Raw genomic sequence first — 26,175 nt, forward strand, 5'->3', positions numbered from 1 at the left:
ACTCCTAATTAGAACTATAAAGCTATTAAGAAGAAATAGTTCTTTCCAAATAACTGTTTTCTAACTATTGAAGGTGGTTGGAAGAACATGCCTGAGCAGAATTCCATACCGGCTGCGTTCTGCTCCTGAAGTGATGATAGGGTAGGGTGGCTCCTGGGAGCCTGCAGTCCCTTGGCCCAGGTGTGGGGCTGGGGTGCCCCTCACACACTGCGTGGTTGGACTCGATCATGGTTGGACTCGGTGATCTCGGAGGTCTTTTCCAACCTGGTGATTCTATGATTCTCCAAGGTCTTTGTTATTTTCCAAACCGCACCAAGGGGATCCCTTTTAAACCTTGATTGCCGTGGCATTTTGAATGCCTATGCATCTGGGCAGTGGGGACGCTGCGTATTCTGTAGCTTCTGCTGTGCTTTGAAATAGAATAATAGAATCATAGGATAGCTTGGGTTGGAAGGGACCTGAAAGATCCATCGCATTCTAACCCCCTGCCATGGGCAGGGACATCCCACTAGATCAGGCTGCCCAAGGCCACATCCAACCTGGCCTTGAACACCTCCAGGGATGGGCCAGCCAGAACCTCCTTGGGCAACCTGTGCCAGTGTCTCACAACTCTCATGGTGAAGAAATTCTTCCTTATGTCTAGTCTAAATCTGCCCCTCTCCAGCTTATAGCCATTGCCCTTGGTCCTATCCTCACAAGCCTGTGTGAACAGTCCCTCCACAGCTTTACTGTAGCCCTTTCAGGTACTGGAAGGTCGCCATAAGGTCTCCTCAGAGCCTTCTCCAGGCTGGACAACCCCAACTCTCTCAGCCTGTCCTCATAAGGAAGGTCCTCCAGCCCTCTGATCATCTTTGTAGCCCTCCTCTGGACCCGTTCCAACAGTTCCATGTCCTTCTTATGTTGAGGATTCCAGAAGTGGACACAGTATTCCAGATGATGTCTCCCAAGAGAGGAACAGAGGGGCAGTATCCCGTCCCTCGACCTGCTGGCCACGCAGCCCAAGATACGGTTGGCCTTCTGGGCTGCGAGCGCACATTGCCAGCTCATGTCGAGCTTCTCATCCACCAGGACCCCCGAGTCCTTCTCCGCTATGGAAAACCGGATGAGTTAGTGCCGCTGCTGCAGGCATCGAGGACCACGCCTGCCGCTGTCGGAGCAGGGTCGGGGTGGGACGCGCCCTCCCTCCCCTCCCCTCGCTGTCGCGGGCCAGCAGAGAGGCTCCGCCCCGCAGTGGCCATGGCGGAGCGCCGGCGGCGCGCGCGCGTGCAGGGCGGCTGGGCAGGTACGGGGGGGTTGGGGGCGGCGCAGGCGGCGCGGCGGAGGGTTCCTTCTTGGTCACAGAACTCGGCGCGCGGTCGGCTTTTCGCTGTGAAATACAGAGTGTGGGCCAGGGTTAGCGCCGCTCTGTGTCCCATTAGACCCCCAACCTGGCCTTGAACACCTCCAGGGATGGGGCAGCCACAGCTTCCCTGGTCCAGTACACCTCTCCAGTGCTTCACCACTCTCAGAGTGAAGAAATTCCTCATGTTTAGTCTAAATCTGCCCCTCTCCAGTTTATACCCATTGCCCCCAGTCCTATCACTACAAGCCGTTGTGAACAGCCCCTCCCCAGCTTTACTGTAGCCCCTTCGGGTACTGGAAGGTCGCTCTAAGTTCTCCTTGGAGCCTTCTTCAGGCTGAACAGGCCCAACTCTCTCAGCCTGTCCTCGTATGGGAGGTCCTCCAGCCCTCGGATCATCTTTGTAGCCCTCCTCTGGACCTGTTCCAACAGCTCCATATCCTTCTTATGTTGAAGATTCCAGAAGTGGACACAATGCTCCAGGTGGGGTCTGTCAAGAGAGGAATAGAGGGGCAGAATTACCTCCCTTGACCTGCTGGCTATGCAAGCCAATAAATAGTAATCTGTGAAGGGTTCAGTGGTTTGATTCAGGAAAGCATGGTTTTATTTGATGCCGAAAATTTGATAGTGAAAAATAAAAGATCATACTAATATAAATGTGTGTCAAATTAGACCTGTTTATACAAACAAAGCATGAAGGTGGATCAAACTGTCAAATCTGTACATTTTGAGCTTCTAATGCATTTTAATACTCTTTATCACCCTCACACGCCCTTCCCCACTTGCTTTGCACTTGAACTCATTTCTTGAGTGTTCAAAGTTTTATGGATGATGTTCTTGGTCAAGGCTTGCTGGGATCGGTCTGGTTTGTGAGTGGGGTTGGGATAACCTCTTGCCCTTGCCCAGCATAGCATCCATCAAAAACCGCCGTGTCCCTGCAGGCTGAGCACCTTGGGCAGCTGACGGGTTTGTAATCCCCAAAAAAATGAGCCAGCTCGTTTGACCTGAGTGAGTGGCCTGTGAATTCTCTGGCACAGGAACGTTTCATTTTGTCTGTTACTTTTCTGATCTGGCAGCCAGCATGGCTTCACCAGGGACGAATCCTGTATGATCAGCATAGTGGATTTCTGTGATGGTGTAACCACAGCAGTGGACACGGGAAAACCAACAGATATGATCTCCGTGGACTTCTGTAAGGCCTTTGACACGGTCTCCCACAACATCCTTCTCTGTAAATTGGAAAGACTTGGATTTGGTGGGTGGACTGTTCTGTGGATAAGAAACTGGTTGGATGGTTGTATTCAGAGAGTAGTGGTCAAAGGCTTGATGTCCAACTGGAGATCCGTGATGAGTAGTGTCCCTCAGGGGTCTGTACTGGGACCAGTGCTGTTTAATATCTTCAGTAATGATACAGACAGCGAGATTGAGTGCACCCTCAGCAAGTTTGCAGATGACAGCAAGCTGAGTGGTGCGGTTGGCACACCAGAAGGACAGGATGTCATCCAGAGGAGACTGGACAGACTGGAGAAGTGGGCCTCTGCGAACCTTCAACAAGGCCAAGTGCAAGGTCCTACACGTGGGTCGGGGCAATCTGTGGCTTCAAGACAGGATGGGGATGATGTGCTTGAGAGCAGCCCTGCAGGGAAGGACTTGGGGTTGCTGGTCGGTGAGAACCTCAGCATAAGCCAGCAATGTGTGCTTGCAGCCCAGAAGGCCAACCGTATCCTGGGCCGCATCAAAAGAAGTGTGGCCAGCAGGGCGAGGGACGGAATTCTGCCCCTCTATTCCTCTCTTGTGAGACCCCATCTGGAGTAGTGCGTCCACTTCTGGAATCCTCAACGTAAGGATATGGAGCTGTTGGAATGGGTCCAGAGGAGGGCTACAAAGATGATCAGAGGGCTGGAGCACCTCCCATACAAGGACAGGCTGAGAGAGCACCTCCATCCCTGGAGGTGTTCAAGGCCAGGTTGGATGGGGCCTTGGGCAGCCTGATCCGGTGGGAGATGTCCCTGCCCATGGCAGGAGGGGTGGAACTGGATGATCTTTCAGGTCCCTTCCCACCCAAACTATTCTATGGTTCTATGGTTTTATGATCTTTTAAATTACCTAGACTGAAGACTTTCACTTTTTTATATTTGGGGCCCGTCTTTAAGCCTTTCTTCACATGTAAGTTAAATATGTGAAGTGGCATGCCTCAGTTGCTCTTCCGTACTTTCTCCCTAGTTTCAAAATCTTGTTTTAATATGAGTATTTTTCTCAAAGAAACGTTTGTTTCCTACAACAAAAAAATTGCAGAGGGGAAGCAGTTTAGCTGCTTGGGAAAATTTCTGCTGGCATGGGATAGGTGTTTGTGGTAGAACTGAAAGTTTTTAGATGTTATTCTTTCTGATAGAAGTATGTTTTCATTGTTGTTTGTTTATGAATAACATATATATTAAAAAACAAATCCAGTTTCCTTGTAGTCACCTACACTGAGCACACCAAGAGGAAGATGGTTACTTCATGGACAATTCTAGTTTAAACTCTTGTGTAATGTAGGTTTGGTTGTTCCCTGGAGTCTCTGCCAAGTGGAGGAGAATGCTTCAAAAAGTGATTCCATAAGTTCTTCCAAATTATTTTTTGTATGTCGAAATTTTATTTCATGTGACCTTTTTTTTTCGCTTTCTTTGCTTTAGCACCTCAGGCACCTGTGGGAAGCAGCCTTGCCCCTGCAGGCACCAGACCCGTATGGATGAGGAAAGATCAGCCTCACACTCAAAAGCAATTTGTCTTTGAAAAGCCAACAGAGGTAAAGATTACATGATAACTAGCAGAATCTCATCTTTTATTAAACTTCAAATGATAAAAATTATCAGGTTTGCGATTATAGTCTCATGTTTAAAAACTAATTAAAAACTCAGCTGAGGTGAGCTTTGTGCTTTTACCAAGCAGAGCTTGCAACTCTGCTGCATGTATGGCAAACAGAAAGTTGTGGTCCCTCTGTTGAGCCTCAGACTTTTATTATATACCCATTTGTAACTACTTTTTTTTTTTCGAAGAGCCAAGAGAATATGTCCTCCTAAATATTCAGAATAATGCAATGTCTGAAGCATGATTTGAGCTCTGTTTTCTCCCTCAGGTGGAGTATCTGTCTTACTTGTTAAGACAAATAAAGGGAGGAGCATGGGGTTTGTTTTGTAGACTTTGCTTTATATCCTGTCAGCAGATGAAGGATGTTTTGTTCTGTGCAGTGGGAGGGCAGTTCCTTGATTGGGGAGAAAAAGTACTGAACACTTCTTTCTAAGCCAGAAGTGTTTGAAAGACTGTTGTCTTGGCTTGGAAGGATTGAAGATGGTCTGGGAAGATTCTGTTTTCTCTGTGGCGGAGACCCAGTAGCTATACAGTACTATATTTTGACCCTTTCACTCGCTCAACTCAGTACCCCCTTGCATCTCAGCACTTCACTAAGCTCAGAGAAGAGAAGCATAAATCCCTGAGACAATCAGAATGATAATCCAGGCTGGACCAGAATTTATGTCCTTTAGGGGGCAGTTGATGGTTAAGAACCGTCTGCAGTGGTGGCTGTATTTGAGAGTTTCTGAGACATGGGGAAAGTGGATGGGTTGTTCTGCTTACTAATTCTCCAGAGGTATGTTTTTCTCACCGACGTATCAGTATGCAGCTATATCAAGTCACTAGAGATAGCAGTAAGTTCTGTTTGACTAAGGCATGTCAGTTACTTCAATGTTTAATATTCACCATGTATTATCTTATTACCTTCCAGGTGGAACGCAAAGTTCCTGAGGCAGATGTGATAGAGTGAGTATACTGCTGAATTAACTGTTCTTCATGCAGTTTTTCTGTCTTGTTGGTCAGTGAGTATTTGCTGAAAAACAGTTCCTTACTCATTTACAATTGCCATGCCTTTGGAAGAAATTTCAGTGCAAAATGTAGACTTTCAGTCCTTTTATCCTGAACTGAATTTAAAATCGGGAGAGTCCAAGTCTATGTTAATGACTTTTTGTAGCTTTGGTGCAGCTCTGTAAGACAGGAGGAACTAACAACTGGACATTCTGCATCAAAGAACTGCAAATACATCTTGTTTCATTAGCAATGTGTGTTTCCTACAGCAGTCCCTGTGTCAACTGTGTTGGAAATTACTTACCATTATCCACAAATATAGTTGGTATGGCAACTCAAGCAGTGCTTCCTTAGAAGATTTAGAAAAGTAGCTGCTAATAAGTGTCATACTGAACCTAGATATTCATACAGCCTAGGCCACTTGCTCTTTGTGTGGAAATGGGGATCTTTTCAGTATAACCTTGGCATGAAATGTGAGAAGATATGGTAGTGTATGGTGAAGTTACAGATCTTGAAAATTAAATTTTCTTCAGTTTGGTCATCTTGGTAGAATTTTCTTACTAAGTGGTTACTAAAACGGAAATTACAGATTCAGCTTTTGACTTGCTGTACCTTGTTTTTACTATGAGGGATCTGAGGTTAGTTTACTGTCACAACTTCAGATTTGATGCCAGGTGGGTATTTGTGCAGAGCAGGCATAATTCAGTAGAGATGTTCAGCGATCCCCTCACTGCTAGAGTGGTAGACAGCAGTTCATTAAGTAGAACTACCTTGTAAGAGGTGTTTCTGTCAAAAGTAATGAGAAATATTGCTGGAAAGAGTTACGGAATTTCCCAGAAGCATTTACAGATTGTAACACATTTGCTTATGTTTTAACTTTCCATCTCAGTATGAATGGTACAGCCATATGTTCTTTAGGTATTGTTTTAGGTTTTGTTTTAGGTATTGATTAGTAGTAATAACATAGCATCTAGGATAACATAGTATCTAAGTATCATATAAATTCAGTGCACCCAAAGTGTTCTAAAGGTTCACTGACCTTTCATTTGTTACACTTATTTACAAATCAAATAAAAAATACAGGAGAAACAGAACTGAGATGCTATTCTCATCACAACAACAATCTGTAGGTAATATAGTATGGTTTGTGTTCTGCTTGTGCAGTAATGGAAGAGATCAGAGGTTTCTGTTTATTTAACTTTCTTAAATACAGCACAGCACAAAGCACAGCGTATGATCATTTTGTGAGCTAGTGAACTCTTTTGAGGAGGAAGTAGTACTGGGGAGTGGTTAACTCCTGCAATGTTCTAGGCAAAAAGAACAGTGTAAAGTTTGGAGTTAACTTAGAAGAAAATGAGAAAATAGATGAAGCAAGCAGTTCATACAAGAGTAAATAATGCCTAATGGCAATGCAATGTTTAACAGGGAAGAACTCTCTGTACCAGCTGCAATAGTTAAAATACTGCTTATGTACTACCTGTAACTTGTTTTCACCATGTCATTGCTATTAGCAGAATGGTGGTATCAGTCACCTGACTGAAGACTGGATTTTGCATTTTCAGTTACACTCATATTCTTTGTATACCTATAAATGCAAATGTAAGAGCCAGGGTGCAGTCTTGTGTGGTTGTCTCATCTAGATTCCCCGTGGCATCCCTTGTTTACCTATCTCTAGAGCCTTCAAACTCTATATTGAGCCTTTGGTGAATCGAGAGCGAGAGGCAGGAAGTACACACAAACTCATTTGCTCTGCAACACCGCTTCCAGCCTTATCGTGTTCTCTGTCTCCAGAACATTGCTGCTTCCCTTGGTAGTGCAAAGCTTTTTTACTTTTCATTTTAAAAGAATACTCTCTATAGTCCTTGTTGTTTCTTGTTGTTTCTTGTAGTTTCTTGTTGTTTGTCCATCTGATGGCTCTTTCCTTTCTTATCTCATCAGCAAGCCTGGTGTGTATGAGCTCAGCAAAGAACCCACTGGCACTTCTAGGTAAGTGAATTGCATGTTTCTGAAACTTGCAATTTGCTGTTGCAGAACAACACAGCACTAATCAACTTTCTGAGGTCTGGACTTTGCAGAGTGTTTTGACTATATCAGGTGCCTGTTGTCCTTCCTGTGTATCTTCTGTTTATAGTACTTTTGGAAGTGTTTGAGTGTCAGGTAGCAGAGACTTAGACAGTTCCAAGCAGCACTGAAAAGAAGAAAAATGAGCCTCTTCACATCTAGTGCTTAATGCATCTAGTGTTCTTGTCTGGAGTAATGAGAAGGGGTAATCTCCATTTGTTTAATGATCCAAAGTAAGTTGCTGCTTGAAATTTGGATCAGTATGTCTGTGTTAGCAAGTGCATGATGTCTTCATTGTATAGCTAAGCACTACCAAAAACCTTTAGCTTTAAATTGGAGTTGGTTTAAATTAATCTAAAAAAAAACTTTTAACTTTAGGCAGATTTGGTAACTTTAGGGTCGTCCCTTTTGCTTACGTGCTATGCCTTAATTATTTCAGGTCCGGGACACTTCAAAACAAAACCTGCTTGTTCTGTGATTCCTGCTAACTGAAATGCATTTTGGTTTACCTTGCTGACTTAGCTACAATATCGCTATTAATCCTTTTCTTCTGAATTTGGTGGATTTTATTAATAGTGGAAAAAATAGCAAGGATATAGGAACTTTTTGTGCATTTACTTCAAAGCTTTCATCTTGGTTTCTTCAAAAAGTGCAAATAAAGTTTTATACTGATTTGAAAAGTAAAAGCTTTGACCAGCTGGAAAGAGAAAAGATACGCAGCCAGCTGGGTTATTCTGGCATTTTCTGGAGTTTGTTTTCATAATATGTTGCTGGAATATATACAATTCTGTAAAATTGGAATTTGGAGCTGTCTTAGTACCTTTGCTATATATTCGTATTGTGACATCTTTGGAACATTGAATTCTCGTGAGAGTAACCTCTTTTGAACAGCGTTCCTACTTTGCACCCCACCACAGTGGCCAGAATCTTTGAATGTTGTTATTACTGTCAAATTAAAAATTGTACAGATGAAAATATAATAATAGGAGAGGTTAAATACTCTAGGGTTCTTCTGCTTGGAAAACAGAGGATAGGATAACAGTAGTGATAAAGGGCTTAGCAAATTCTGAGTAGCATGGAGATCATGAATAAAGGGCAATTATTTACCTATGTTGATTGTAGTACCATAACCAGGGCTATCTGATTATCAAATAGGATGTTAATAATAAGCAGAAGGGTGCCATTTTTTACACATTATGTGGCTGATAGTGGGACTTGAAGTTGGTGTCATATGTTTTTATAGGTTTTAAAAAGCAGTTAAATGTGTTTGGTGAGGGGAATATTCATCTCCTGTTGCCTGTTGTTCTTTCCTTCACACCTGCTTTTGGCTTTGGACAGAAATAGGATAATTGGCTTAGACTTTTGGTCTGATTCATTACAGCTATTCTTATCTTCTTTAGAAGTCCTGGAAATTAGAATATTTTATCAAAGCATGTGTATAAATCTATAATACTTCAATTTTTTCTTTCTCTTCTTCCTTAGGATTCATTTGATTCCTGGCTTTATTGACTCAGAACAAGCAGACTGGATGCTTGAACAACTCCTCCAAGACATACCCTGGGGTCAGCGAACTCACATCAGACAGGGTAAGGGGTGTGTAGACCCACTTTTCAGGTCATTCCCAGATAATTTCTATGCCAAAATCCATTGATTGTTTATCATTGTTTTTAATTTTACTTATTACCGCTTCTTCTGGCCTGGCTCCAATAGACCTACTTGGCAGGACTGGAGGGATAGGATTATTTTGAATGTTTACATGGCAGTCCAAAGTGACAGCAGTCACTCCAAGGGTCTACTCAAAATTCTATTATTTACTTTGAACACAGCCAAAGTCATAGCTCTTTTCTTTGAGTCCAGTCAGTTTACAACACGGATTTGGATACAGCCAAATTCACCCAGAAGTGCTAAGAAAAAAGCGAGGTAGATTTAATGAGAGGATAAGGACACAAAAACTAAAAATAGTAGGGGAACAAAGGGAGTATAACACAAAAATAGTTGCCTGATGACATCCAGTGGAGCTTTCAGCAGGAAAACGTGGTCTGTGGGGCAGAGGGCATGCATACGTGCTTCTTGGCATAGCTTATATATAGAAGAGCTCTGTCCCCTATTAGCATATGAGAAGGGATCTCACTGCACCTGTGCTGTATCTCTGCTTGGAGAGTTCTCCAACTGGGGCATGTGCAAAAGTTACTTTGTGAAAGTTCTCAAGTTAGGGCTGAGTGCTCCTTGGGTCACTGGTAGTTCAAAGGACCCTCGCCAGAATAATGACCCCTTGAACCCTTTTGGCGTGCATGTGCAATCAGGGGCACTCCTGCCTCTTCAGGATACACAAATCCCTCAGCCACAGCAGTACAGGCAGCGTAGTGAACAGCAGCGGCCCAGCCGCAGGCAGAGGAGTGGAGGGCAGTGCCTGGTCCTGCGCCAAACTGCACAAAACCCCAGGCACACATAATCTTGCACCCAGATGGATGTTTAAGACATGCAGACAAATACAAATAAAGAAGTTGATTTTTACACCACTCCTTCACATATTTCTTTTCAGGCTTTCCATGTGTATATGAAGAGAACTGCTGCTTGTTTTTCAATCTCTGTCACCATGCTCCTATTGGCAATTCAATGAAATTGCTCCAGATTAAAATTCCCCTTATTTGAATTTTACTGCCTCCTCTGTCATCCCCAGTTCTTTTTCGCACTCCTTTTTTTGGGTTAATTCTGCATTCCGTCTCTTCATACTGTCTCCCAGCGATGCTACAAAAATTGGTGTTCTTTGAGGTTTCTGTCACCAGGAATATTTTTTGCCTCTCACTTAAAATCCCAGGAGAGCATGTTTCTTTTCCCTTGTCTTTGCTTATTAGTTTCAGTATGCAGTAAGTGAGGAAACTGCTATTCTGGATTTGTTCACTAAGGGGCACCTGTTCTAGCTAAATATTCTGTTCAGTCAGGAACGGATATAAGATAATGCATCAGAATAGTTACTGGACAGGGCTGGAAAACATCTTCAACATCTGTGTTTATCAGCTTGCAATACAGTGTAATGGAGAATGTTACCTGTCAAGCATGAGAAATTGTTACCAAGATAGTTTTTTCAGAAGCTGGAAGTACTTTTAACTTGATGTTTATACTACATCAGGGAGCACACATGTATCCGACAATACATTAGTTGTCCAGCTTTGCTACATTCTGCTTCTGTAATGTCCCATTAACACTGCAGTCCTTTCCACTTCATCCTTTCCTGCGAATATGTGTTCCAACTTTTGCCAATATATTGGTCACTGGAACAAGGAGAATACATATATACCAGAATTATAAATAGAATTTCAGTTTCATTTTGCTATCTTTGACTTGTGTGACCTGTCTGGAATAGGAATGAGAAAATTGATGTTGTTCCAAGATTCTGGCAAGGTAATTCCTCTTGCAGAGTCAGGCATGCTTTTGAATAATGTAATTCCTTCACTTGAGTTCATTGTGTAAGGCTGAGGATTTTAAGGGGCTGCTTTTTAACTTCAGGTGAGTGGACAGTCCCTTTTTGATCAAGTGTCTTGGCAGAATTGCATCATCTTTCCATTTTCAAGCCCTTTGATAAGGCTGAAAAAGTCTTTGTGGTTTTCTTTTTTCTAGAAGTATCTTTTGAGGAACCAAGGCTTACCTCCTGGTATGGGGAGCTTCCTTACACATACTCCAGGATAACAATGCAGCCAAACCCAAATGTATGTATATGTTTGCAGTTTTCTTTTATCATGTACAAAGACATTCTTTGCAGGACTGAAACACAGAAATTCCCTCTATCCTCTTTTTTTTTTTTAAATCTAGAATATGTTTCAACATCTCTGCAGGTATTTAAAAGACAGGTAGACAAGGTGCTCAGGGACATGGTTTGGTGGCAGATAGGAATGGTTGGACTCAATGATCTGGGAGGTCTTTGCCAACCTGGTGATTCTATGATTCTGTGATCTTGTTTGTGCTCAGCAACTTATTCTAGTGTAGTGTTTCATAAAACAAACGTTATGAGTGGATTGACTGAGAGGAACATGATTTAGTGGGTAGATTTTGGCAAAAGGAAACTCCAGTGTTTAACGTTCTGGTTTTGGGTTACTGTAGCTTTGGACAAAAAGCTAAATTGTTCATTGTGACTTACTCTGTGCATCTTTATATTGGAGATTGTACTCAGTCATACTGAGATTTTTGTTGTAAAGATATAGTAATATCAATTACTGAAGTAGTTACTTTCAGAAACACCTGGAATCAATCCTGCTTAAATAAGAATTCAGGCATATTGTTGATTCCTATGCAAATACTATGAAATTCACATACGCAGCCTGCCTGCTCAGCACCTCCAGATTGTATGATGCAATATCCTATGCTATTTTGGAAAGGTTAAAAACCTCCTGAGTGACTCGATATTTTGTCCATGTTCCCTCTTTCTCTCTCTCTCTCTGGCTGCCAGCCTGTTGTCCCATCAGCCTGTCTCTTGTTATTGCTTTGTTTGAAATTTCCATGGCAGTAGGCTGCAATGTTCTGAACCGTAAATTGTGTGACTGTTGAAGGCTGGACAGCATGAGAGAGAAGTGTCCCAAGTCCCCGCACTGCTGCCAAACAGGGTTACCTCGTAGCAAAGTTCAGTCCGGGAAAAGTGGAAAGGCGTTATTTAACAAGATGAGTTGTGAAGGTTTTGTAGTCTCAGAAGTACCATAGTTCAAAAATTCCATAACCTGTGGAATTTATGATGGAAAAATAGGCATTTGTTTTTTTACTCATTTGTGCTATACTATTTTGAATGGACTTTTCTAGAAGCTGAATGGCTTTAGGGATTGGAAGTGCCCCTCCAAAATAGTTCTGCTGTACACTAATGATCTAAAACCAGTTCAGAATGGCCTGCTTGGGAAGCCATTACTTCTCAGAGGTTGGATAGAGCCTATATACCCTGAATTGACAGTTTCAGTTCAGTCTGCATGAAGTTCAGAGTTAGCAGTCATTGGGCCACTGGTTTATTTTTCTCCAAGAGGTACAAGGCCTAAATCAATCATGCATGTGGATCCAGTCTTTTATCCCTGAATAATTCTCTTTTTCACTCAGAGGAAGAAACTCTAGCAGAATGTGAGATGCACTGGCAAACTTGCATTGCTGGAAGCCATCCCTGCCACTGACTGGGAAGTGCCAATAGGCAGATATGTGGGCACCTGGACACTCAGACTTTTTACGTGGGAGTTCCCACAGTCCAGAAGCAGCAGTGGATGGTGTAAAAAGCACAGTCTTTACTTGTAGAATAGGGTTTATATCCCAAAAATATCCTGCGTAAAATGTAATTTAGTGCCCAGCTTGGCCAAACCCAGTTACCTGCCTTGAACGCCTGATCTGCAGGAGTAATTAGCTTTGTGCCGCTCCTTTTTTTGTTTGTTAAGATTGGGCAGGATTGCAACACCGATAGTATAATCCAATGCCTAAATTAATTTTGGTATTAGAAAAATGTTTCTTTGTAAACAGTGATGAAGTTGGTGACACAGTAACGCTTCAACAGTATTACTTCCACTGCTGCAGGTTTGTACTGCAGCTTCCACTGAATTGTAAAATTGACCTTATTGTAACATTTTTTAATAATAAATATTTTTGTGATAGGAGTTGAAGGAATCCAGTCCTAGCTGGTGACTGAAAAATGCTTTCAGTAGTTCTTGTTGGAGTCTTCTGTCATTGCATTGCATGGTCTGTACGTAACTGTATATTCAGGCAGCCTAATTACAAGCTATAGCTTTTTCTAGGTGGTATTACCGATTTCCCTACATGTCCTATAGCTGCAAGCTATGTTTATGTATAATTAATTATTCACATGAAGCTTAGTCATTGAAGGGGTGACTTAGCTAGAAGTAATGTGTTAGGGATTAGAGAAGGATGGTATGTCGGGGCTCCTGCAGTGTAGCTAATAGGTTAAAAACCCCTTGGATAAACATGAAAAGAAGCTGGTTCTGACTTGATTATTACATGTGGATATTAAGAACTAATTCCTGCTGTCTGTTCTTCTTTCTGTCAGTGATACACTGGAAGGTCTGGAATCAGTTTATCCTCTCTTGATTTGTATTTCTGCTTATGTAATAGGCAAGAATTCTGGCTTATGTTGCTTTGACTTTTTTTTTAAAAGTTATATAATACTTAAAAGCTCTCTGACATATGAAAGTCATGATGCAAATTCATAACGTTAGATAATGATTCACTGGACTGAGTTGTAATGGAATGTGCAGAGCTGTGGTGGGCTATGGGCTCAGCAAGGTGTTAGCAAAGGGAAGGATTAAATTCAGGTCCCGTGACACTTTTTGCGATCCACTGAGAAGTTACATTGTCAAGGTCCCAAGAGGTGATTAGTTGGGCTCAACAAGCTGTGCTAACAGAGCAGGGGCAGAGGGCCACGTCGTGACAGTACTGAGCCAACCATTGTCTCTTGTTCTGTGTCAACAGCTGCAGGCAATTGAGAGTGTGTCATCTAGTCAGTGACTGCAATTTTGTGGATGCATTATGCCCATCAGAAAGGCCAAGTAACTCAGATATTATCAGAGCCCTGTGTTAAACTCCTCTAGCTTGGCTAGGAGGTTAAAAAAAAACAGGTATGCATGGGAGAAGTTGCAGACTTATTGTCTTATTTAAGAACTCCCAATGTTTATCCATGGTGAGTTGAAGCAAATTTCACTCTGCCTACATTCTCACCTTTCAGATAATTGCATTGGCTGGCTACATTAGTATGAAAGGCAAACTGGCTTTGGAGGTTTTAGGAGATGGTTTCGTATAGAGTGATAGGTAACATATGCATATTTTTCAGAAAGCCTGTTCCTCAGCTTTACTAAATTGTATTTAGAATTGTCTCAAGACATTTGTTTGACTTCAAATTTATTGTGATTTCAGCGCAGTATATATTTTATTTCGTACTACCTTTCCCCTTGTGTCTTGATGTTGTTTGCTGCTGGCCTGCTTTCATTGGTTTTACCCTACTCCTGCTGTGCTGATTACAGTGGCATCCTTTGCTGACTATGCTAAAGAAGCGCATTGAAGAGTTCACTGGCTATACCTTCAACTCTCTTCTTTGCAACCTCTACCGAAATGAGAAGGATAGTGTAGACTGGCACAGTGACGATGAACCATCACTGGGAAAAAATCCTGTCATTGCCTCGCTCAGCTTTGGTGCTACCCGGACCTTTGAGATGAGGAAGAAACCCTCCCCTGTAAGTATTTGTATCACATTGAGAGAGTTCTGTAGTTAATGATATGTTTAGTATTTTCCCTCTGTTTAGAGAACTTAATTGCTAAAAGCATTTAATAGTAGCTAATGAAAGCACAGCTCGTAAAGTTCTGTGGAATAAATTAGAGATCAAGAAATCTGTCACGTGGAAGACAACATCTTGAGAATGGGAATGGAACCACTCTAATCTGTCACACCACCCAAATATGAGCCTTCCCCGTTACTTAAAATGAAATCAGTAGTGGTAGAAGGGCACTTGCACTGTGTAAATGAACCAAGGAGCTGATACCATTTTCTTAAACTCAGGCAAAAATTATGTATTGTGTAATGTATGTGGGTTTAAGAGTAGCTCTGACTGCTCTTGTAAGTAAAAATCCTCTCAGTGTTTGCATTTTGACTTGCGTGTGTTCAGATTGAGGGACAGTGAAGAGAGGGAAGGAGCTGATTTCTTCTCTATAAACTACCAAACCATCACATCATTCTTCACAGACTAAACAGATCTTTACTTTGATAAGGAGCATATGTGGAACATCCTTTTGGAAATTAATTGGTGATTCAGAGGTGAATACTCTTTCTAATAAAATGCTGTGCTTGTGAATGCTGTGTTTACAAGCCAACTTAAAGTTTGCAATTTGCATTATCCAAGTAGAGGAATTACACATTCCTGTGTTGAGAATACAGGCCTCATTTCAGGGTATCCTGCTTTAAATGTCTTTTCTGCATGTGTAGTCTTTGAGAACTTTGGGAAGAAGTTTGCTGTCTGCTTATGTTGCTTTTTATTCTGAATAAGTAATAGAGAAAGCAAAATGGTGATTGTCAACCTAATAGAAAACTGTATGCTGTTGTACTGAAGTCTGCCCTTCAACAGTCACGTTGGGTCACCTTGTCGTGAGCAGCAAAAGTCAGGATTTGAAGCAGAAAAAAAATAATTTGAATTTTTCATCAGTTCTCTACTTTGTGAATTCTTTGCTGTTTGAAGTGATGTTAATCCTGGTCCCTGAGTGTGAGATCACATAACCAGTGCATTATATCAGTGGACATAGCATGAGTATCTTTGATGTTGTGATGATAATAAAATGTCAGCTGGAAAGTTCATTTCTGTGGGAAACTGTAAGTGGTGCTTGGAATAATTTCTAGAAGTGCATATGTTCCCCTTTCATGGATGAGAATCAAAGCCACTTAGATTTCAGTATAAACTTTACAGTTTCCCTCTTAAAAATCAATCCCAGTTCTTGAGCACGATGTCTCCTTTTTCTGTTTTCTGAAGAGACACCTAGTATGAACAACAGAGAAAATTCCATCTGTGCCATTTATAATTGACCACCTTCTTTATCTGTACTGCATGATTTCTTCCCTTTTCTTCCTGAAATGGATGATTTTCTGTAGATGTATCCCTCAAGCTCTTCTCATTTTTTTTCTTCAGTACCTCTAACCTGGTACTTTGGCTAGCTGAATCTTGTTACCTGTGAAGTGTATTCCTTTTGCAGGTGTGACATACCTGTTTCTAAGTTATGATCCCTTTGTGCAGAGTGAGCTTTGAACAAGTTGCTATAAACTGCATCCTTTGCCTAGGGGAAGTCATACTTAATAATTATATGGCACACATTACGTATTCTTTGCACATTCCTAAAGCCTGCAATTTTCTGAGAGCATCCTATGACACTAGATGCTTTGCCAAGTGGGAATTAAAAGAGACTCTGATGGAAATTACAACCTTTCAGGCTGTACCACCAAAGAAGTAATTTTCATACTCTATTCTAAAGTAGCTTTCTCTCTTTCATTAAGAGAAAGTCAGAGCTGATTGTAGATACTTGAAGTTTGATCATTACTTTATTGAAAAGCAAGTTACAGGAAGAGAAATGTAGTCTAGGGAAAAGGGATTCAGATTAACAGTCATTACTGGCATTCAGGCTCTCCCTGGTTAGTAATCTGCCGTAGCAGTACATCAGGTTTTCCAGAGTTAGTCTTCATTGACAAGAAAAGAGGATGCCATCAATCCCACTGTCCACATCTGCAACAAAGACATTAACCACCACTGCTCCCAGTAGTGACATTTGCAGAACACCACTCATCACCAGTCTCTGCTTGGACATTGAGCCACATTCTCCCTAGTCTTTCTTTTATCACAGATGTCCCTATAGAAGATTTTCTTGTTATTCTTGACGTCCTTGGCCGGATTTAATTCTGTCAGGGCTTTAGCTTTTCTAACTTGATTCCTGGCTGCTCAGACAGTTTCTCTGTGTTCCTCCCAGACTACCTGCCCTTGCTTCTACTCTCTGCAGGCTTTCTTTTTGTGTTTAAGTTTGTCCAGGAGTTCCTTGTTCATCCATGCAGGCCTCCTGGTGTTTTTGCCTGACTTCCTCTTTGCTGGGAGGCATCACTGCTGAGCTTGGAGGAGGTGGTCCTTGAATATTAATAAGGTTTCCTGGGCCCCTCTCCCCTCCAGGGCTTTATTGCATGATACCCTACCAAGGAGATCCCTGAAGAGGCCAAAGTCTGCTCTCCTGAAGTCTAGGGTAGTGAGCTTGCTATGTGTGCCTTCCTTGCTGTCCTAAGGATCTTGAACTCCACTGTTTCATGATCACTGCAGCCAAGGCTTCCCTTGAGTTTCACATTCCCCACCAGCCCTTCCTTGTTGGCAAGATCAAGGTCCAGCATATCACCTCTCCTCGTTAGCCCTTCTGTGACTTGGAGAAGGAAGTTATCATCAACGCATCACAGGAACCTCCTGGATTGCTTGTATCCTGCTGTGTTGTCCCTCCACAAGAGGTATTGGGGTGATTGAAGTACACCACTAGGACCAGGGCTTGCGAACATGAGGCTGTGCCTGTCTGTCTATAGAGGGCCTCATCCACTTGCTTTTCCTGGTCCCGTGGCCTGTAGCACACCCCCACTAAATGTCACCTGTCCCTTCCCTCCCTTTAATCCTGACCCATGGGCTCCTCCTCCATCCCTAGGTGGAGCTCCATGCGCTCCAGCTGGTCATTGACATAGAGAGTGACACTCCTCCTTGTCTCTCTTCCTGTTCCTTGCGTGTTCTTCCTACAGAGCCATTGCTTTTAATGGTTTCTAGAATTTTTGGGTGCCTACTTGGTAGTTCAAAGTCTACAGGGAAGTGATCTGGTTTATTTTATTTTCTGCTTCTAGTTCCATTAAGTTACTGAAACTTTTTGTTGCCTCCTTGTTTCCCCCTCATCATTATACCTCCTGCCTACGCTGAAACCAAGAGATAATTTTTTTGCTTTAGAGCTGTGATTCATGCACAAGTGGCACACAAAATCTATTAGTTTAGTCAGCAGGTCCTCTTGTGCTTTGTCCACCGCATAACTGTCACCACTGCACCACTGTGACCTCCTCCTGTTCTCCATGCAGCCTCAAGGGCCCTCTTCCACTTGTACATGACTTAATTGTCCTCCTCCAGAGGAACTGATTTCACTGTGTTAGATGAGTCTTTCTGAGACAGTCGTGCTACCATTTATACTGTTGCTTATCACTGCTCAACCCAGTGAGGCAATACCAGGCTGTCTGATTACATCTTTGTGGAAGCTGAGAGTGAAATGTTATTTCAAGGGTGAAGGGTCATATTTAATGTTCCACTATTCTCCCACGTCCCACTGGGAGATGCTCTATAGCAGAGGTCTGGGTGCCATAAGGATCATTTGGGTGTACTTGTCCAACAAACAGCCATGTGAAGCATGGAAGGAGTTAGAAAGCAAGCTCTCAGATTGCTCTTCTTCCATCTGTAACCAAGGAAACTGATTGGTGCTGGGAAGGGAGGGAGCTTCGTGTGTGTGTGTGTGTGTGTGTGTGTGTGTGTGTGGTAGATAATAGCAGGATGTCGCTGGTGTTCTCTATCAGCCTTCAGGTGGGTGTGTCCTTCAAGTGAAATACAGAACAGTCTTTTTGGACTGTCCTTGAGTAGCTGTTCTAGCAGAAGTTAAAAATCTCCCAGTACTTTTGAAAAAAGCAGAAAAATAACCCTTTGTGTCCTAAGAGGCCTAATTGAAGACAAATGCGGGACTACGTGGAGCACAGTAGAAACAGAGACTTGGATCAGGATGATGAGCGTTGAACTTTCAGATTGGCATGAAGGAGACTTAGAGACAGCAGTGGCTGCAGAGGAGGAGGTGTTGTCAACCAGTACTGGCACAACTTAAGCAGTTACAGACAAGCAGAGAGGAAGAAGTGAGTGCTTTAGAGCTACCTCACTTGCCGTCTACTAGGTCACCTGCAGAAAGACTAAGGGAGTATAAAGATAGTCCTATGTAGGCGGGCAAATGGATTACAAGAGGAAAGAGCAATGTAACTGATATTCATTCTTGCTGATTCTGTAAAGAAAAGAGCCACAGTGAGGATTTTGTCAGATATAGTGAGACTAAACAGGTTAAAATGCAGACGTACTGATAGACAAGACCACTTTGTTATGAAAGAGGCTGTTGCCACAGCTGATGGTAGAAGAGTAAAATGGAGAAGAGGGGTAGAAGCAAGAATAAAGTCTGAAAACCACAAGATTAGAAATTTTGTAAGGATAATTCTCTTGGTAATAGGTAAATATGTAACACAGAAGACTAGAAGCCATCAATCTGCATGAAGCCTTTGAAAATAATTTTGCTCATTTGCCTGTATAACTTTATTATTAGGCCCATGAAGATGATCAGAGGGCTGGAGCACCTCCCATATGAGGACATGCTGAGACCGTTGGGCTTGTTTAGCTTAGAGAAGAGAAGGCTCCTGGGAGACATTATAGCAGCCTTCCAGTACTTAGTGAAGGAGGCTTACAGGAAAGATGAGGAGGGGCTCTTTATCAGAGAGTAGCATGATAGGATGAGAGGTAATGGTTTTAAGCTGAATGAGGGCAGAAATTAGATATTAGGAAGAATTTTTTTGCTGTGAGGGTGGTGAGGCATTGGAACAAGTTGCCCAGAGAAGTCATGGATGTCCCATCCTTGGAGGCATTCCAGGTCAGGTTGGATGAGTCTAAGCAACCTGATCCAGTGGAAGGTGTCCCTACCCATGGCATGGTGGTTGGAACTAGATGATCTTTAAGGTCCTTTCCAACCCAAACCATTCTCTGATTCTATGGTTATTATTTATACGTTCTTCTACAGGATGTTTTAATTTACTTTTCTTTATAATAGAAGATACTTCCACACTTCCAGAACCTAATTCCTGCTACTATCTAAATAAACCTGCCTGAGACATAAGAAACAAACTTAGGTGATTTATATAGTTTTATATATTTTTATACTAGTTCTTTTCTCTTTCTTACCGTTTGATTTTGATACCATCTTAAGAAAAAAACCTTGATGGAGTCCAGGAATATTTAAAGATTTTATATGCACAGCTTCCCATCAACTTGTGTGGAGCTTTCCTCACTTATTAGCTAGGATAGTTAATATTAAGGATAAGAAAAGTTTTAGCCACTCTAATCGGCTGGCTCTGCTAAACCAATTGACATAAAAATATCTTTTTCTAAGTAAAACTAAGCTCAGAGATGTCCAGTTTAAAACAGAAAGTAACTGGTGCTTCCACATACTGATCTTGCTGACTTTTCTAGGCCTAAAAGATGTTTTTGCCTAAAAAAATTGTTATAGAAGAATCCCTTTTTAATCAAGATAAACAAGAGATAAAAATAAGTCCACTGTTTTCCATCCATGAGGTCAAATAATGTAATCCTGTGAAATAGAAAACAGCCATGCAATGATATTTCTCTGCTTTTCATCAGCAGTCATGTGTATAATACCTATTTTTGAAATTTTTTCCTTATTTCCTCTGACATTTAAGGGAACTTTTTTGGCATCATACCTTACTTTAATAGAGCAAGATAAATGGCTAATAATTTTAGAATCTTAAAAATATGTTTTGCATTGTCCTTACAAAGAATACTTATTATAGGTGATTCTGAGTGCCCTCAGCACTCTCTGATTCCAGAGGTTTAGTGAGCTTAAGTAAACACTGGCACAGCCTTGGCCCCTTAGATATCCCCAAGAAATGCATTCTTCATTGTCTAATGATTCTTTTTAGGAAGAAAATGGAGACTATACTTATGTGCAAAGACTGAGAATCCCACTTGATCACGGGACTTTGCTGCTGATGGAAGGAGCTACCCAGGAGGACTGGCAGGTAAGAACTCCTTGACACCATTCATGTGCTTTACTTGCAAAGCAGTTTTCTAAATATGCATGAGGCACTCCCATAATGGTATAGAACATTTTGCTTCCAGTGACACAATTGATTCCCAGTGCATTAATATCGCTCTCTGCCTCCAAATTTCAAAGCACCCACAGAAACAATGGATGTTCTAAGTGATGTCATAGGAATCAGCTCAGGTGTGCCAGCAATGTGCAAAGACCTTTTGTTTTCATTGGCCCTGAGCAGTCGGAACATTAATTTTTTTGCCTTACCTAAATGTTTAGAAATATTAATAAAAAAAGTCACAGTAAAGGAAGTTTTTTGACATTGTTTGAATACCTGTATTTTAAATTTACAAGCTTATGCTTTTTTTTTTTCCCACCCCCCACCCCACCACTTTACAGCATCGAGTGCCTAAAGAGTATCATTCCAGAGATGCACGGATAAACTTGACCTTTAGGATCATTTATCCAGAACGTGATGGAATTCGGAAGTGAAGAGGCACTTTGGGCATTGTTGGATATAAACCCACAGCAGATCCAGAGCCTCAGGTTGCTACAGATTTAAAGGAAGCCTTACGGGAACAGAGCTCTGTGAAATCTCTGATGGGAAAAAGAATCAATGTCATGAACATCTTTGACAATCAGAAGCTGCGTGTGTTATGTGGACAGTGCTGTTTTGTTTTGAGAAATTATATGCTGTGAGATGATACTAAATCATAGGGTTTAAGTTTGTAAGAAAAAAATACAGTCCTTCTTAAAAGAACACAAAGCACATGAAAGATCTGAGAGGCACTGGCTGGAGCAGAAAGGTCCAGGGAGCCATTAGTTTTGCACTTTCTCTTGTCTCCGCTTCCCCCCAAGTAGCAATCTATGTTCTAAGTGATGACAAGACAGGATTCTTTTATGTATGGATGTACAGAAATGAGAAAGCTGTACTTCATGATCATCTCTAAGTATTACTTCACCAAGGTGTACTGCATAGCTTTTTATTTCTAAATTGCAAAATCTTTTCCAATAAAGCAATCAGTTTCATTATTTATATAACTACTTGAATTATACTATTGTCTAATAAAACAGGGTCAAGGCTCCTTTTTGCTATGCTCTCTCTAGTCAGACTTTATCACTGTGTATCCATGTAGACAAGACAAAGGCAAGCAGAAGAGACACCTTAGCCATGACGCTTGTCAGCCAGGTTGAAGCTGCCCGTTGCTTGAGTATTAATAGTCCTCCATTCCTGCTGCCCTAAAACTATTACCTCTGTGTCATAGGTAGGAAAATAGACACAAAGAGATGAAAAACATTACTTTCAGAACTTGCTAATAAATTCTTAGTTTCTTTTTTGTGTTTCTTTTTAGCACACGTAAGTTGTGGCTTCCAGTGATTTCAAGTGGGATGGGAAATGACAACATCTCTAAAAATTAGGCTTATGCTGCCAAATTTCATACCCAAAAAAAGCTAGTACAATGATTTGGACCCAAAATCTTATAATCACAGTTGCAAAGCTACACTAAGAAGAGTGTAGTAGCACCAAGTGCAGCACTCACTCTGGTGCTGCTGCTTCTAGGTCAATGCATATTGCATTAAAGAATATTGTGTGGAGTGTTCTCTCTCGAGCCTCTGCTGTTACAGAGGAGCAGTCAGCAGCTCAGATGTGATTCTAGGTGGACTTGCTGGAGTGGATAGAGAGTTTGCCTTCCCTAGCTATATCTTGCCCGTTGGTAGGAACCGGTGCTGTCTGGATGTTATGTCAGGTATGCTGTTTGTGTGGTTAAGTTCACACCGCAGCTAAATGACATCCTTTATACTGGATCAAAACAGGTTTGGTACCTCTTCACTTTCTGCCTGAAGGAGATCTAAGCATGGGTAAACATTCTATGCCTTGTAATGTGTTAACACCATTAAGCAAGCTAGCATCCCTCTTCAGTGCAAGAATAAGTTGGTGTTTAGAAAATGTCTATCTCTTCATAGCCAGCATTTACTGTAGTTTAAAATTCTTATTTTATGAGGGTAATGAAGTTAAAATATTAATACTCAGTTATGCCTATGTTTTAATGTTATTGATGACCTAAAGGACAGACTGTTGAGCCATTTCAGTCCCTGTGTCCTGAAATTGGGCAGAATAATGTGTATACCAAACAACTCTAGAAGCAGCTTCTCTCTGTAAAGCACTACACAGGTTTTGAAATGGCTTATTCTTCTGAAATGAATGAATGTTATTAGAAAACTTACTTTGTTATCTAATAATGTCTTCGCTTTCGTCACAGTTTGTACAGAAGTATGTCTATTTTTGGACTATATTTAATGTTAATTCCCTGCCTCTAAGATCTGGGCTCTTGAGAATTAGCGTTGAAGGAGGCAGATGCTTACTTTCGTGTTTATTTTCTTTGGGTATCTGGAGCTCTGTGCACATCTCTGTATTTGTGCATAGGTTTGGCTGTCTTGACAGAGTGGTTTTCCTTTGCAAAGGGGCAGTGCTGATTTCTCAGGGTATTCTGACAAGGCAACACTTTAGCCTTTACCAGTTCCCACAAGCTACATCTATTTACACTGTGTTAAGAGCAGTCATGCTGCAAGAGAGAGTAGGAGTTGGACACTAAAGGGGAAATTTTAAACCCCTAAACCTCAGCTTATGGAAATTGCAATTCATTTGAATTCAGTGAAGCTGTTCCCACAGAACTCTCCTGGGGCAATACCTTTTTATTGCTGGTGCCTACTATGTTCTGCTCTCTCGTGTCAACTGTACTGCTTCTTATATCCAAATCTAGTTGACAGCTGGGAGAAGGTGTGTGTCCTGCCCCCCTCCTGGGTGCCCTAGCTGCAAGGGAACAGTTGGCAGAGAGGTCAGGTTTCTTTTTCAGCTGGGACCTTGTGGGTCGTTCCTTCCTCCCCCACCTCCTCCCAAAAAAGTCACCTAGCCAGGTGGCAGGCGGATTGCAACCTCCTGCCTGCCAGGATGGCAGGAAATGGCTCACAGCAGAGATTGCAGCCCACATCAGGAGATCTTTCTGCAGGGACATTTTTCCTGTAGGTAGAAATTTGTTCCTGAATGCTTCAAGCACTCTTACATTTCTCAAAATGCATGTGCACAAAAGAGAGAATTGAGAAGTCTTAAGCCCTGTGGTGTTCTCGCGGCCCCTATAGATTTTTGACTAGAGAACAAGGCAACTTGAAGCTTTCTAGTGCTACAATTCGGCTGCTTCTGCTGTTGGAGTCAAGTGCAGAGGATAACATATTTAGTGGTGAAGATGTAAAGTTCCATTCTTTAACTTACAAATAGCTGGAGAAACCTTTCCCGTACCTGGAGAAACCTCTTCCGTAGTTGTATGGATTTGGAAACAATATTTCTAAAAATACTACCCAAACTATATTTTTTCCAGTTATAAGGCTGGAATATAGTCCTTCCCAGGACTATTTTGACAGTACAATTTTTGAAAAAAGGTTTGAACTCAGAATACATTACATGAATTTAAAGTAAAATGTATTTGTTTTCCTGAAAACAAAGGTCTATACCTACACAGAGGATTCGGGAGTGGGGAGGTGCCTGGGATTGCTGAGTGCTAGGCTCGCTAACCTAAGCATGGAGTACTCTATTTGTATGAGGTAGTGGAGCAGGCACTAAGAACTGCTTTGTCTACAGAGAACATCTGGATTGTATTTTTCGTATTCCCTGTATTCTTTCTGCGTTTCCCAAACTGCCTCTCTTAACCTTATACTTTCCCCCTCTCGCTCCCTTTGTCATTTATTCATATATATATTGTTACATCTTGTATGCTCCCTGCTGCATGTGTGATGATGCTTTTTATTTAGAAGATAAAAACTTTGGGATTACTTCTTTCCTGTTTCTTCATTCATAAATGTTATTTTTCAGCAGAGTATGTGTGTGTCTTCCAAAAAAAAGCTGAAAAATTGCATTCCTCAAAACTGTTTGTTGTCTGTGGCTTTCAACAGATGGACTCTACTAGTTACCCCCATTAAGATTCCCTTTTCCAAAAGAGCCATCACCTTTCTTGACATATAATGGCCCTCAGTCTTGATGATAAGGAGGAGATGAATGGAAGCTGTCTTTTTCAAGGATGGACAGTGTCCTGTCACCCCGAAGGAACATGCAGGAGCTGTTCTGAAAAAAGAATGACTGGTTCCATCAATGTGGTTCCAGATGTGACCATTCATTTACTTCACACCTATATAAACAATATATAGGTGTTATATAACCTATATAACATTATTAATTAACCATGCTGGTGTCAGGAATCACTGTCTCCACGTTACTTGCAATAATCATTTAATCACAGAATACTTGAATATTCAAGCACGAACTCTTGATGAGGTTAGAGAATCTCTGATAGAATGCCATGCTGCTGATCCACACCAAGTCGATCTGAGCACACACCATATGAAATCAATAGCAAAAGTCCATAATTTTTCTGCTGTATTTGTTTCTTTTCATTTTTTACGGGGGGAAAAAAAACTTTAGGATTTTCAGCTTTGATTATCTTTAGGGCCGTAGATAATTTTATTCCTCCCATGTCAGATTAATTCTTGCTATATATTTTCCACTTGTCATGACTGATGGCCTTCATATAACTACATAAAGTAATTTATAGCTACAACAGTTATTTGTGGGGAGAAGTGGTGCCTGAAAGATGTTAAGAAACTGTAATTTTCATAGCGTAGTATTGGCAGAGTATAGAAGACTGTTGTTCTGGTGCTTGGGATAGAAGATGTATGACAAGTGCTGCGAATTCCAGATACCTCCTTCTCAAGTCCTGCTACTATTGACTTAGCTAAAAAGCATTTAATACTTACTTTGCCTTTTCTGGTCATAAACCTTTTCACGGTGGATACGAAATCTGCCTCACTATGCTTTGTTTTCAGTGTGCTTCTTTCCCATCGTTGAGGTTTCCATAGCAACCTGGGCCATTTGTTTAAATTGGTGCTCACTGGCCCATCCTCTCTGCACCTAACTTCTGGTGACATCTTGCAGGTATCATCTCCTCTTCTTGGCGTGCCTGAGGGTGACTTGTAAGGTTATACAGGGCTCAGCAGCTGTTGGCTATAAGAGCACTGGCCCTTCCCCAAGGGCGATTCACTCTGCAGGATGACAGATGTGTGCTTTCTCCTCTATTGCCCTATTTGATTTACCTCATACTTCTGTGTAATGTTTGATACAGCTTTGTGGAGTTAAGTTACTACAAGCTCCCTTGAAGAACAGATTAGCTGGCAGGTCCTTGGCAGCTCACACGAGGAAGGCAGGTCTCGGGAGAGTTAGGGGGCTTTGTTTTAAGCAAAGAAAGCAGAGACCATATTGGAGAAATTTAATCAGAATTAGGGGCAAGGTCTGTCACATCGTCTCCATTGTTTGGTTTAGGTTCCCCAGTGTTCTGATCACTCAGGGGGTTTTGGTGGCTGAGCAAAACTTAAAGATCCTGTGTTCACATCATAGGATCATCCAGACAGATGGTGCTCAGGTGCAACTGCTTTGCTGTTCTTATGAGGGTGTTGTTTAGTCTCTCTGTAGTCTCATGGTGGAGACACCACACAGACCTGCACTGAAGAGTGGGTTAACATTACAGCTGATCTCT

At 41.7% G+C, this 26,175-nt stretch overlaps 1 protein-coding gene across 1 annotated transcript; it reads left to right on the plus strand.

Moving 5' to 3' along the window:
- Positions 1–1,186: 1,186 nt before the first annotated feature.
- ALKBH3 (alkB homolog 3, alpha-ketoglutarate dependent dioxygenase) lies at positions 1,187–25,182 on the plus strand. Its single transcript, XM_054068849.1, has 9 exons — positions 1,187–1,282; positions 4,015–4,127; positions 5,103–5,137; positions 7,118–7,165; positions 8,723–8,826; positions 10,859–10,947; positions 14,233–14,442; positions 20,484–20,582; positions 20,996–25,182. Exons 1-9 carry the CDS (start codon positions 1,237–1,239, stop codon positions 21,086–21,088), a joined length of 837 nt encoding a protein of 278 aa, XP_053924824.1. The 5' UTR covers positions 1,187–1,236; the 3' UTR covers positions 21,089–25,182.
- The last annotated feature ends 993 nt before the right edge of the window (positions 25,183–26,175 follow it).

The sequence above is a fragment of the Cuculus canorus genome, chromosome 5 (assembly GCF_017976375.1).
Source record: "Cuculus canorus isolate bCucCan1 chromosome 5, bCucCan1.pri, whole genome shotgun sequence".
In the NCBI taxonomy this organism is placed as follows: Eukaryota; Metazoa; Chordata; class Aves; order Cuculiformes; family Cuculidae; genus Cuculus; species Cuculus canorus.